This window comes from Phocoena sinus, chromosome 10, assembly GCF_008692025.1.
Source record: "Phocoena sinus isolate mPhoSin1 chromosome 10, mPhoSin1.pri, whole genome shotgun sequence".
NCBI lineage: Eukaryota > Metazoa > Chordata > Mammalia > Artiodactyla > Phocoenidae > Phocoena > Phocoena sinus.
Genome location: NC_045772.1, coordinates 62,436,450 through 62,449,485, shown reverse-complemented (window position 1 = coordinate 62,449,485; position 13,036 = coordinate 62,436,450). Strand labels below are relative to the sequence as shown.

The 13,036-nt window shown below is 46.1% G+C and overlaps 1 protein-coding gene across 3 annotated transcripts in view; it reads left to right on the top strand.

Moving 5' to 3' along the window:
• SLC4A8 (solute carrier family 4 member 8) overlaps positions 1–10,530 on the top strand; it is an 82,055-nt gene extending 71,525 nt beyond the window's left edge. For all 3 annotated transcript variants that reach the window (XM_032644890.1, XM_032644888.1, XM_032644889.1), the window contains 4 exons: positions 669–806; positions 2,954–3,045; positions 4,917–5,012; positions 6,157–10,530. In XM_032644890.1, the coding sequence (XP_032500781.1) occupies positions 669–806; positions 2,954–3,045; positions 4,917–5,012; positions 6,157–6,169 (339 nt within the window). In that variant the 3' untranslated portion in view covers positions 6,170–10,530. The remainder of the gene's footprint in view (positions 1–668; positions 807–2,953; positions 3,046–4,916; positions 5,013–6,156) is intronic.
• Positions 10,531–13,036: the final 2,506 nt, after the last annotated feature.

Genomic DNA, 13,036 nt, shown 5'->3' with positions numbered 1-13,036 from the left:
GAGAAAGTGGAGCAGCAGTTGAGATCCCTGGTCGTTTCCATTGAGGAAATTAGCTGTCAGATTTTAGGTGAGTCACTTTCTCTCCCTGGGCCTCAGTTTCCTCATTTATAAAATGAGTGTCAAGCCAGGCCAGAGGGCAGAGACAAAAATCACTCGAGATCCATGACACAGGCATAAAGCAAGGATTTTGTGAGTAAATGTATAGGCAGAAGATCAGAGGAAATCCAGACGGTCCTTCAAGGCCCTCTCACCCCCTGGTGACCCATGTTTGGTTTGAGCTTGGCTGGCCCCACCAAAGCCATCTCCTGGAGAGGTTCGCTACCCCCAGGCTGCCTGGTAGCCCTTCCTGCTGGCCTCAAGCCGGGGGAAGGCGGCTCTTAAGGCCATCTGCCGATGAAGGGTTCCTCTTTTCAATAAAGGAATTAAATTAGTTCAGTTAGGGCATCAGTAAGTTGTAGGGTTGTTATGATGAGAGTTAAATAAACTATTGTATAGAAAACACTTAACTTCGTATCTGGTTCAGAGAGCCTCAATAAAGGCAAATATTATGATTATTATGAGTTTGATTTTGCTTGACATGTTCTAGTCTGCTGTGAGAATAAGACTTTGCTTTTAAACTCCAGGGAGGAAATGAGCCCCCCTAATTCACTTTCTTTATTTTTCTTCAGGTTTTGGCCCTGGTCTTTGTCAGGAAAGTCATGGATCTCTGTTTCTCTAAGCGGGAGCTGAGCTGGTTAGATGATCTCATGCCGGAAAGCAAAAAGAAGAAGTTGGATGATGCCAAAAAGAAGGCCAAGGAGGAAGAGGTCATAGTTCTTGCACCAACTGCAGACTTTGGGGCAGCTTCAAATTACAGAACATAGGAAGGGCCACATGAAAAGTCAGCATGTCTCGAATCCCAAGGGTTATATTTAGGAGTGGGGAAGATTACTCCAAAGATATTCTTAGCCGATGTCTGTCCTTCATCGTCAGATTTGATAACCGGTTGTTTTCCCTCTCTTTATCTACAGTCTACTCATCAGGTTCACACTTAGAGTATGAACATGGAATCTGCTCTTATTATCAGATCAAATGGTTCATGTTCTCCCAAAGGTCTAAGTTGACAAGTATAAAAAACCTACTGTTTTCCGAGAGTATTTGTCACGTACCTAACTGCAGATGTTGTTGTGGTTCGCAAAGATAACTTGCATAGGACTTTCTGTCCTTCCTCATTTCCCTCAGCACTTGGCATCTGCCATCCACACAATGGACCTTCAATCAATGGCCTATACGTGCAAAGAATGGATGTGTAGCAAAATGAAAATACCAGGCCAAGAATGAGCCTGAAAGTATTTCCAAATACAGTTAGTGCCTGAAATAGTGTCCTTTGAAATTCTTTTTTTTTTTTTTTTTTTTTTTTTGCGGTACGCGGGCCTCTCACTGTTGTGGCCTCTCCCGTTGCGGAGCACAAGCTCCGGATGCGCAGGCTCAGGGGCCATGGCTCACGGGCCCAGCCGCTCCGCGGCATGTGGGATCTTCCCGGACCAGGGCACGAACCCGTGTCCCCTGCATCGGCAGGCAGACTCTCAACCACTGCACCACCAGGGAAGCCTGAACTTCATTTTAAAGGAATTTTTTTCCTAAAATCTTGAGTTTTAAAAATCTTGTATTTTTTTTTCAAGCATTATTGAGATATAACTGATATATAATATAGTGTAAGTTTAAGGTGTACAATGCAATGATTTGATATATGAATATACTGTGAAGTGATTACCACAGTAGGGTTACTTAACACATGTATCACCTCACATACTCGCATTTGTGTGTGTGTGTATGTGTGTGTGGTGAGAAATTTTAAAATCTAATCTCAGCAATTTTCAAATATATAATAGAGTATTGTTAACTATAGATACCATGCTGGATATTATATCCCCAGAACTTATTCAGCTCATTGACCACCTTCACCCATCCCTGCCCCCTATGCCTGGCAACCACCAGGAGTTTCTGCTCTCTGTTTCTATGACCTCAGTTGTTTTAGTTTCCACATGAAAGTGAGATTATACAGTATTTGTCTTTCTCTCTCTGACTTATTTCACTTAGCATAATGCCCTCAAATTTCATTCATGTTGTTGTAAATGGCAGGATTTTCTTCTTTTTTAATGGCTGAATAGTATTCCATTGTGTGTGCATGTGTGTGTGCGTGTGTGTGTGTGTGTGTGTGTGTGTGTGTGTATTTTATTGTGGAACATTTTAAATATATACCAAGGTAGAAAGAACAGTCAGTATTCATAGTTCCCTAATTGCCTTATTATTTTTAAGCGTCCGTTTGAATCAGGATCCAGTAAGGTTCATATATTGCAATTGGTTGATATATTTTAAAATTTTCTTTTGGGGTTCCTCTCCTGTCTTTTTCTTTTTTTGCGGTACGCGGGACTCTCACTGTTGTGGCCTCTCCTGCTGCGGAGCACGGGCTCCGGACGCGCAGGCTCAGCGGCCATGGCTCACGGGCCCAGCCGCTCCGCGGCATGTAGGATCTTCCCGGACCGGGGCACGAACCCGTGTCCTCTGCATCGGCAGGCGGACTCTCAACCACTGCGCCACCAGGGAAGCCCCCCCTCCTGTCTTTTTTGTCTTTGACATACAGGGTTTCCTGCCATTTAGATTTTACTAAATATAACTTTTGGTATCATTTAACATGTTCTCTGTCTCCTATGTTTCCAGTAAATTGGTGGTTTTATCTAAAGGTTTACTCAGATTCAGGTTCTTTTTTTTTTTTTTTTTAAATACTATTCCATAGGTACAGATACTGGGTTGTCTCTCTTTTTGTGGTGAGTCAGATCTATGAAAGAACATAATTATACTTACAATAAATGGAGAGAAAATCAGGTAGAAATTATGGTGATTGAAAAATGGGCTGGTGTAGACTATTGGTTTCATTTGATCCAAGATAAAGTAATGTCTCCTTTTCTTGCAGGAGGCTGAGAAAATGTTAGAAATGGGGGGAGACAAGTTCCCCTTAGAGAGCAGGAAGTTACTAAGTAGTCCTGGAAAGAACAACAGTTTCAGGTAAAACTCCCCCAGCCCCAAGGAGTTGACTGTTTTGGTGGTTGTGTAAATGTTCTGGCTTTGTGATGGGGGCTGTGTCACAAATGCAGCTGCTGGTATAAACAGCTAAACTTTCAGCCTCCCGGTTCCAGCCTGTGAAAACACCTTTCCTTTCCTGGTTTTCTGAGGGCCTGCCATGCATTGGGCACTATGCCAGGTGCTGGGAATCACAGGAGGACAGAGCTACGGGAGCCCGTGTGCTCCCCAAACCAGTGGTCCTTCTGCCTCTCTCTGCCACCTTCCAAAGGTGAACAGGATGTAGTCTTTGCTTCTCAGCCTGGTGGGCATGAAATTCCCATGCTTAGGCAAGCCGTTGGGGGCTGGGCAGAGACAGCCCCTTCCAGCTTGGCTCATGGCGGCTACAGTCCTAGGAGCCAAGGGGGAACCTAACTGGGATTCCCCAAATTCCTTACTTCTGCCAGCGATCTTAGCCCTTTGGTGTATTAAACCTGTTGCTCACCACAAATCACAGGAAGCTAAACTGGTCCATTTGCAGTTTCATTCCTGGTGTTTTGTTTCCGCTTTGGAAGAGGAACACAGAAGCTGGAAGAAGCTCAGAGGTGGAGAGGGTACAGAAAAGGAAGAGAGAGGGGATCTGGGTTATCTAGATGCTAGATAATTTACTGCTGAGTTATTGAATTGATGGTGCTTTATACTGAGGGGGAGATGAGGAAAGTCTTTTGTTTGGTTATTTATTTATTTATGATAACTAAAAATAGTATATATTTAAGGTGTGCAACATTATATATATATATATATGTAAAATGATTACTACAATTAAACTAACAACATATCCATCACTTACTATACTTACCATTCTTTTTTGTGTGTAGTGAGAACACTTGAGATCTACTTTCTTAGCAAATTTCAAGTGTACAATACATTATTATTAACTATAGTCACCATGCCTTACATTGTCTGCAGAACTTCCTCATAACTGAAAGTTTGTACCCTTTGATCAATATCTCCCCTTTTCTCCCACCCCCCAGCCTCTGGTAGCCACCATTCTCCTCTCCGTTGCTCTGAGTTCAATTTTTTTTACCTTACCCCAAAGAAATGGAATCTTTGATCTTTAAGAAACTTTCTATAAGTTGTCAGGGAAGGAGCCATAGGCTTTGCATTCTCTACGGCAAAGCAGAAATCATGTTCCTCCTCTAGCAGATGCTGCCTCCCCTCTTGGCCTTTTAGAAGGAGAGTCTGGCATGTGGAAAAGTTTAGAGTACTGGCGGGGGCAATGCGGGGGCAGGGTGGGTCTAGGAGACCAAGGACTGGATTCAAGGTCTTGATTCTCCACTTACTGACGTCTGACCTTGGACAGCCTCTTAACCCTATGAGCTTTGGTTTCTACACATTAAAAATGAGGATGTTAATAATCTCTGATACTGTGAGAGTTAAGAAAATATATTGTAACAGTCCTTTGTAAGCTATAAATGGAAAAGATCTGGCCATGTAAACGAGAAAATGGACAGAGTGCTTAGCACCGTGCCTGGCCCACAGCAAGCGCTCACTAAGTGGTAGCTCCTGGTGCTGCCACTTCTGGCTTCTTAGCGCTGTCACCAGCATCCCCAGAGGGGCCCTTCAAAGGAGAGCAGAACTGTGGGAGCAGGGCTGGCCGCTAACCGGCACCCCGGCCCAGCCCTCAGCTCTGACTCACAGGCCACCTTGCTTCTCGACATTCCGACCATCTGGTTCCCAATGCTCCCGAGAGCTGTGAGACAAGCTTCCTCACGCCTCATCTTTTCCCTTCTGGTGGGTAGTGGGTATTATACAGAGACTGAGATGTAGACCTTATTTGTATGTCTGACATTGACTGTCCTAAGCATTGATTTCAGATGTGACCCCTCTGAGATTAATATATCTGATGAAATGCCTAAAACCACAGTCTGGAAAGCTCTCAGTATGAATTCTGGAAACACAAAGGAAAAGAGGTATAATTGCCGATTTTTATTTCTGACTTTTAAAACTAGCAATGATGTTGAAAGTAAAATATGTTTTAGTTGTAAAGTTGAATTTATCCATGAATAGCACATCTAGCATTGTTGCTAACCCCACAGAATAGCTATAAACCTAAGAAAAGGAAAAATGTGCTCTAACTATTTGAGCAGATATGCTGGTTTGAGCTGCCCACTTACCCAGGCCCAAAGTCAGGATGGAATTACTTTGGAATGTAAATTTGCTTTATCTGTTTTGTTCCCTTAATCCTCTTTCTAGTTCCCGTTTCAAAATCTGTAGAGCGTCCCTTTGGTCATTGCAACCACACAAACTGGAAAATCCTTAAAATATTTGGGTAGTGTTGATAGTATTGATACAGACTTTAACTTATTTATTTAACTTATTCCATAATGAGAATTATTGTCAAGGAAAGATTTTGAAATATTAAATTGTAACTGTTTTCTTATTTTGGAAACTAAATTCTGAGTATCGTTTGTCAGTAGCATAGATCAATTTTTAATCTGGTTAATGAAAAAAATGGAAAGACTGGAGGCATTTTTGCCTACATTGGAGTAGGCTGTGTACTCGAATCACATGAATAATTTGGTCCAAACACTAAGTCATCAGATAACCGAAGGTAAAATCTTAGGTCTTTTTAAAGGCAACTTTTCTAGTTAAAAAAAAAAAAAAGCAGTAGGGTAGGTGAGGAGACTTGGCTTAGCTGTTAATTCCATGTGTAACCTGGCAGACCACTGTTTCTGGTACTTGGTTTATTCAGTCGTGAAATGGGGGTAATAATAACTGTCTCACTCATAAGGCTGCTCTGAGGAGAAGCTGATGTGCTTTGGAAAGCCACAGCCACCAGTGGGTGGTAGTGATGGGCTATTTCATCAAATGGGTTAAAAGAAATCTGTACTGAATGTGAGTGAAATATAGAATCTTGTTTCCTTCAGAGGAAAATCCAGGCAGCTGTCGAAATGTATAACGCACATGGTTATTTTTAGTTGAGAACTAGTCTACTTGTACATGAACTTAAAATACAGCCAGATCGAAATTGTGGTGACATCTTCAAAGTATTGTGTTAAAATCAGGAATGAATCATGTGTTCCCTTTTTGTCTAATTGTAACACTTTTATTCAGTCTCTTCAACTAAAAGTCTTTGCTGGGATGGAGGATGTGGGCCGTGAGGCGCCACAGGGAAGTTCTGGTTACAGAGAAGATGAAGAGTGTCTCAGAGAAGAAGCGAGCCCAAGTCTGGCCCCGTCCTTGGTCCTGTCGAAGCCACGCGAGCATTCAGTTATTGGTGGTGTGCATCGGAGGGCATTGCCTGGTATGAGTGTGGAAGCAGAAGACCACTTCCCGTTGGTACTTCTCCTCTTCCTTCTCTTTCTCTTCAGAACTTCCTCCACCGAAGACCCAGCTTCCCATTTGCCAGACATTTCCTCTGAAACCCTCTGCTGGCCTACTAAGCCGTATGGATCCATTCTGCCACTGAGGATTTCCTCGGTGAGGTCCCTCTTGCTCAAGGACAGGGTGAGGAAGTAGGAGGCGAGCAGAGAGGAAAAGGAAGCCTCTCCAGTCCCATAGTGACCGCAGGCTCCTAGGCAGCCCCGGGCCTTGGTTTGGTTGCCTGCTCTGGGGGATGCTGGCGAGACCCAGAGGCCACCAGGAGGGTCTGCTTCTAGGAGGAGGGTCAGCGCCCTGGGCCTTGGCAGCGCTCACCACCACAGCCAGAAGATGCCTCTGGCCTGGTGCGTCTTCATCGCTCGCTAGCAGCAGCCTGCGTAACTCAGCAAGAACCTTGGATGATGAAAGGGCCAGAAGGGACATTGAAGTTGCTTAGCTCAGACAGGAAAAGGCCTGGGGGAAAATCAGGGATGGTGAGTGAGGATGAACAGCTTCTCCTGACTTCACTGATAGGGTAAGAGAACAAGCTTCAGTGGCTACAGAAGGAATTAGTTTAGACACCAGGAAGGACTTCCTAGCCTGAAGATTTGTCATAGTGTCTGCTTTCTAGATATCTGGGAAAGGTTTGACTGTAGTCGTTTGTGAGTAGAAAAGGAGATAAGGTGTTTTTAATTGGCCATGTTGTGGAAACATCCATATCCTGCTGCTGTCTCTTGAGGACACACTCTGATTCCATTCCTGGAGAGATCCAAGTGCTTACGTAATGTCTCCTTAGCTGCCTTAGTAGCAAACCGTCACCAACTCAATGGACCAAACCACCTTCATCATCCTGGATTTTTTTGTTGACAGATGTTCTGACTTTCAGATGTAAAAAGCCACATTGGGAAATGAACTGTAAGTGGTGAAATTAATTTTGGTATTTAGTTTAAAACTATATTTACAGTTTCTGTCTCCTCTTGTCTTTTGCAATGAATATCGAGGGTTTGGGCTCCATTGTGTATAGACTTTCCCTTCCTTTGTGCACAGAATGTGACTAGCAAGCATGTTGGTACCCAGGGGATCTGATCAGTTCAGTTTCCATCCTGGAAAATATTTGTACGGTGGGACCGTCTGTCGGTGTGCTCTCCTTTCATAGGTGAAGAGTTGGCTACGTAACTTTATTGAATTTTGCATTCCTTAGACTCATAAATATATTAATGTAGTCTTACTCTAAGGACCTTTGATACTGAAGGAATCCTGCCTTTTTCCTATTTCCCTATCTCTTAGAGTCAGTCCTTTTAATACACAGATGATTTTCAGAATATTTAACAACTGGTACAGGATGGGCACCAACCACTCAGAACGGATGCCTGCTGTAAACAAGCAGTATGTATGGCCATACCAGTGCCTATTGGCTGAACATCACGCTGCTTTCAAATATTAAAATGACATCCCTTTGAATTGTGGGTATTGTTCCTGGCTTGTCTGATTTCTACTCACAAGGCTGTTTCAGGGACAGCCTCGGCATCCTTTCATATGCTGCAGACAGGAACAGGCATGCTTCTTTGAACTATATGGGCATTAAAATCTTTGAGAGCCAAAGCTTCACATTTTATCACTTTAGGATAAATGTAATATTGTACCCATCTACCTACCTAATTTAGAAAAATCATAAGGCACCCTGTCATTGGGAAAAGCTTTCTTGCTGACTTTCCCTGTCCCTCTCTGCTTCCTTGGGCTTGCCTCCTTTTTCATCTTCTCTGTTCCCTGAGGACATCCACCCACCCCACCCCACCCCCCGCTTTTCTTCCCCCATCTTTCCCCGCCCATCTTTTCCTGCCACTTCTGTATAGGGAGGGTGGTGACCGCTTCACCTGTTCCCTTGGCCTCAGCGTGGCGATGAGGAATACGGCAGGGAAGAGTCCATCATGCAACAGAACTACGTGGCAGAGTCACTCAGAAAAACCTCTCTACTCACACACTGACGTCTTGTGATGCCCTGTGCTGGCAGGCTGCCTGAGAGTGGGGAGCCGGTCTTTGTTAACTCTGTGTAGTGCGCTTCCTGAGCCAGACCCTCCCAGCGTACCGCGCCTTCGGAGTGTTAGCTACTTTGGAAGGCTGTGCCAGTCTTTTTAGGCTATTAGCTTTTTTTCAAACAAGAGCCAGCCTCGTTTGTGCTACATCTCGGTGGTAGGCACCATTCCCTACTCTTCCTCTCTTATCTTTCCCGAGTCCCACCCATCCTTCAGCCCCAGTCCTGGCTGCTTTCCTGCTCAGTGGCTGGTCTGTGGGTTGCAGAGTCAAGTGGGGGGGGTGGGGTGTTTAGGGTAGGAGACTGGGACTGGTGGTGGAGCGTGAGCCACGTGTGTGTACCTGTGTGTGTATGCACGTGTGTCTACCAACAAGTGAGAGTGTATCCATGAGGTTTCATCGCTGCTGCTAAACCACCTCGTGCACCTGAGCTGTGGGGACATCAAAAGAATATGGTCATTCCTTCTCCCTTCTAGCGCTTCCCCTCTCTATTCTGATAGAATTGCCTGAGGGCAGATACAGGTAGATTAGTCTTAGAAAAAGGTGTTTAAGCTCGACATTAATGAGAAACTGATTTAGGGGTAGAAAGCAGGTAGTTAGGTAATTCCCATGCCCAGGCTTGCTTGGGCCAGAGAAGTAGTCCACCTCTTTTCTGACAAGGGTAAATTCAGGAGTCGTTTGAGTGTTGGCAGGGCAATGCCCTGATAGGCTAGCAGTGTAGAGGAGGAAGGGAGGGAGGCCGGAGATTTAAGAAAATGATGGTGAGTGGACTCTTGCTTCTAAACAGAAGAACTGGCATCACTAAGTGGGTGGGTTACGTCCTAGCCCATGACTTACGGAAGGGGTTGGTTTAGATAGGAGGTGAAGGCCCGCAGAAACATGCTGTGAAATTGCTCAACACGTCTGGTTGCAGGAAATGCAGGCTAGTTCTTTGTAGCTGTATATGATTTCAAACTTCTGGTAATGGGATTATCAAGAGAGCTGGTCGTTACTGCACACAGCTCCTATCCCCCTCTCCTTGTTGGTATAAATTTGCCTTTGGGGTAGAGAGGTAGGGAACCGTATATTTTCAAAAGACGTTATAAATAGTTGCTGTTTCTATTTGAGATGTGTCTGGCTTTTAAATTAGTCATAAATGTTTGATAAAAACCTGGCATATGCTAAGTCGTAGGTTTTGTTGACATATCAGGCTGACAAGAGGTCAGACCTTCAGAGGTCTCTGGTTTGGGGAATCTGGTTTCCGGTCATTCAAAAAACGCAATTCCCAGTTTGACTTTATTTTCTACCTACTCAGTGCTCTAGTCTTCTCTATTAATGGAGGAATCAGTAATTCTCCCTGCAGCTTCTCTGTCAACTTCAATGTCCACGTTTGGAGTCTCCACATTTTCCTGATGTGTAGGAGAAGGCTTGAGCCCAGGGCCCGTGGCTTTCATTTTAACCAGCGTCAGACATGCTATTAAGTATGTTCTCTCTGCCACTTAATCAGCTTCTCTAAGTGTCTTCTTTTGCTGGAGAGTTAGTGCCACCTTCTTACACCTTCCTCAGACTTCTCAGGTTCCCAAGCCATATCCTGGCAGGACATTCAACATGCATCGGATGTTCTCAGGCTTCTTGACTTTCTTTTGGTTGTAGCTGCCAGGACTCCTAAGGTAGAAATCCTTCCTGTCGGCCCTGACTGGCCAGATGAGACAGCGTCTAAGCTCTTCCCCCTTGTACTGACTCAGCTTTTTCACATACTCCTTCCCGTCCTTTCTGCCTTTTCCTCAGTGTTTCAAGTTTTCCTTGGAGGGAAGAAGTTCTTGGTCAGAGGTCCTAACCACCACGGCTAGTTAGGGCTGGTGAGAGGGGGAGGAGGCTGGACGGTTCTGGGGCTTCTCAAAAAGGTGAGACTTACGGTTATTTGCCTTATTTAGGGTGAGGGACTAAGGATTCTCAAGCCCTCAGGGTCATCCATATTTCGGTGTAAATAGAGAAAGACATTCCAAAACCAAATAGAAGGGATTTTTCTGCCAAATCTCCCCCCTCTTTTTTTTTTTGCGGTACGCAGGCCTCTCACTGTTGTGGCCTCTCCCGTCGCGGAGCACAGGCTCCGGACGCGCAGGCTCAGCGGCCACGGCTCACGGGCCCAGCCGCTCCGCGGCATGTGGGATCTTCCCGGACCGGGGCACGAACCCATGTCCCCTGCATCGGCAGGCGGACTCTCAACCACTGCGCCACCAGGGAAGCCCGAATCTACTCTTTATGATTCTTGGTGCCCTTGGGGTCTTGCATTAATTATAGAGAATGGGTAGTTGACTCAGCTCACATTTCTTTATCGGAAAGGAGGCTGATTTTCACCACCAAAAGAGGTGTGAAGTAACTATATGATTGCTTGAAGCTTGGAAAGAGGAAAGGAGTGTCACGTGAATCTTTTCAAGAGGAGAATTCAGAAAGTGGCATGATTCATCCATTAAGCATAATTCTTTTAGAAGATTCTGTGCTCAAAGGGAATGGAATGGTTTCTGATCCTTCTGGAAAGAAAAAGAATAGCATTTTCTTTAACCCACTTTCAGCACTGGAGAATACAGAAGTTTTCTTCTAGCTGATGGCATTAATATTTCTGAGAGAGAGTGAGCCCACTCACAGCCCTTTCCCGAGCCCAGCAGAAATCAGCAGAGCTTGGGTTCTCTTAGCAGGTTGGCAGTTGACTCCGACATGCAGGTTTTACACACGTGCAATAATGTTGGAAACAGAAGTACCAAACTGAATATGCAACTAACTCCTTTTGCAAAAGAGGCCAAAATCATCCTCCCCATGCCTCTCTCCCATATTCACTCCTCCAAGACGATAAGCCTCCCCCTCGTTGATCTCTGTCTGTCTGATTGGTTAGATGCGGCTGCCCTCCCGAGCACATGGTGTCAGGCGGAGAGCAGAGCGACCTTCCCACGGAAGGGGACGGCTTGAGGTGCTGGTATATTTCCCTCGTTTTCTGTGTTCTTTCTAGTAGGTCTCCTGTAGAGATAGAGATATTTTTGTTTTAGAGATTCCAGAGTATATATTTTTGGTGTAAGAAATGTACCCTCTCCACACTCCCTGGTGTAAATAGGACTGAGAACAAATGCGTTGCCGTGATAATTCCACAGCGATCTGCAGTAGGGGTGGGACCTCTGTCCCTCACCACCAAGCCTCACGGCCTGTGTCTGTGAACCAGGGGAGGTGATGGTGACGCCTCTGCCTGCCCAGACCTTCCTGTGCTCAATGGGTGAAAAATAAAGTCTGTGTAACTGTTCACACCTGTGGTGTTCTTTGAGCCCGAACCTCGGGGCTGAGGCAAACTTGGGAAGGGAGAGTTATGAAGGTGGGGGAATACGTGGGGTCTGCTGAGCGGGCCTGAAGAGGGGCCTGTACACCTCTGGGTGCAGACCCTGAGCAGTCCCTAGGCAGAGCCATGGAAGAGGCTAGAGGGCCCTTTCTTTGGGGACCACTTCGATTTATGTTTGGGTGAGGGGACAGGACAACATGAAAAGAACGCCCACTTTGGAGATACAACCAGGCTAATGAGACCAATTGCTAATGTTTAAGGACTCAGCCACTGCATAGAAATCCAGATTTAAAAAATCTACTGTCATTCCACATAGTTTTGGTTTGGGGCGGGGGGCAGGGCAGGGGTGCTCCATTTCTCTTCCTCTCAAATCCAGTCACTGGAGGGATGGAGAAAGGGAAATGAGGGAAGCAATGCAGTAAGAGTAGAGAGGTGAGTGAGGGGGTGAAAGGCAAGGGTTGGGGGAGAGCCAATCAGCCAGCTTTGTGGAGTGTGACTAGGAGGGCATCCGCTGGGAGCATCTTGAACACCAGCCCAGTGTGGATCTTGCAGTAAGGAGAGCCAGGGCAAGTGGGCTGTGGACAGCGGATGAGCCAGCTCTGAGGCCTTTTGTTCTCTTTGGCTATGTACATGTTAGGTCACTCCGTCTCACAGAGACATGCTCATGTTGCGTTGGGTAGTGGGTGGTGTATGGGAAGGTGAGGGAATGGAGCCAGCTTTGATCCACTGAGACAGTGGTCCCCAACCTTTCTGGCACCAGGAACCGGTTTCATGGACGACAGTTTTTCCACGGACAGGCGGTGGGCGGGGTGTGGCCCAGGCGGCAGCGCGAGCCACGGGCAGCGGCAGAGGAAGCTTCGCTTTGTCGCCCGCCGTTCACCTCCTGCTGTGCGGCCCGCTTCCCAACAGGCCACGGACTGCTGCCGGTCCGCGGCCCGGGGGTTGGGGACCCCGGCATTCAGACATGAAAAGCACTTAGGACGGCACCTGGCACACAGTAAGCATAGAGTAAGTAACAAGAAGTCTGGGGGTGGGTGGTTCCTGGGTGGTTAATGGCGGCAGTCACATTAGGCTCTGGTCCGGTTCTCTGCAGTTGTCTTGGGTTTCCCCTCATAGTCACAAGATGGCTCCAGGAGCTCCAGGCATCACATCCGGCAGCATAACTCCCCAATACAAGAGAGGCTAAGGGGCATTTCTCTAGCTTCTCCCTCTCTTTTTTTTTTTTTTTTTTTTTTTTGCGGTACGCGGGCCTCTCACTGTTGCGGAGCACAGGCTCCGGACGCGCAGGCTCAGCCGCTCCGC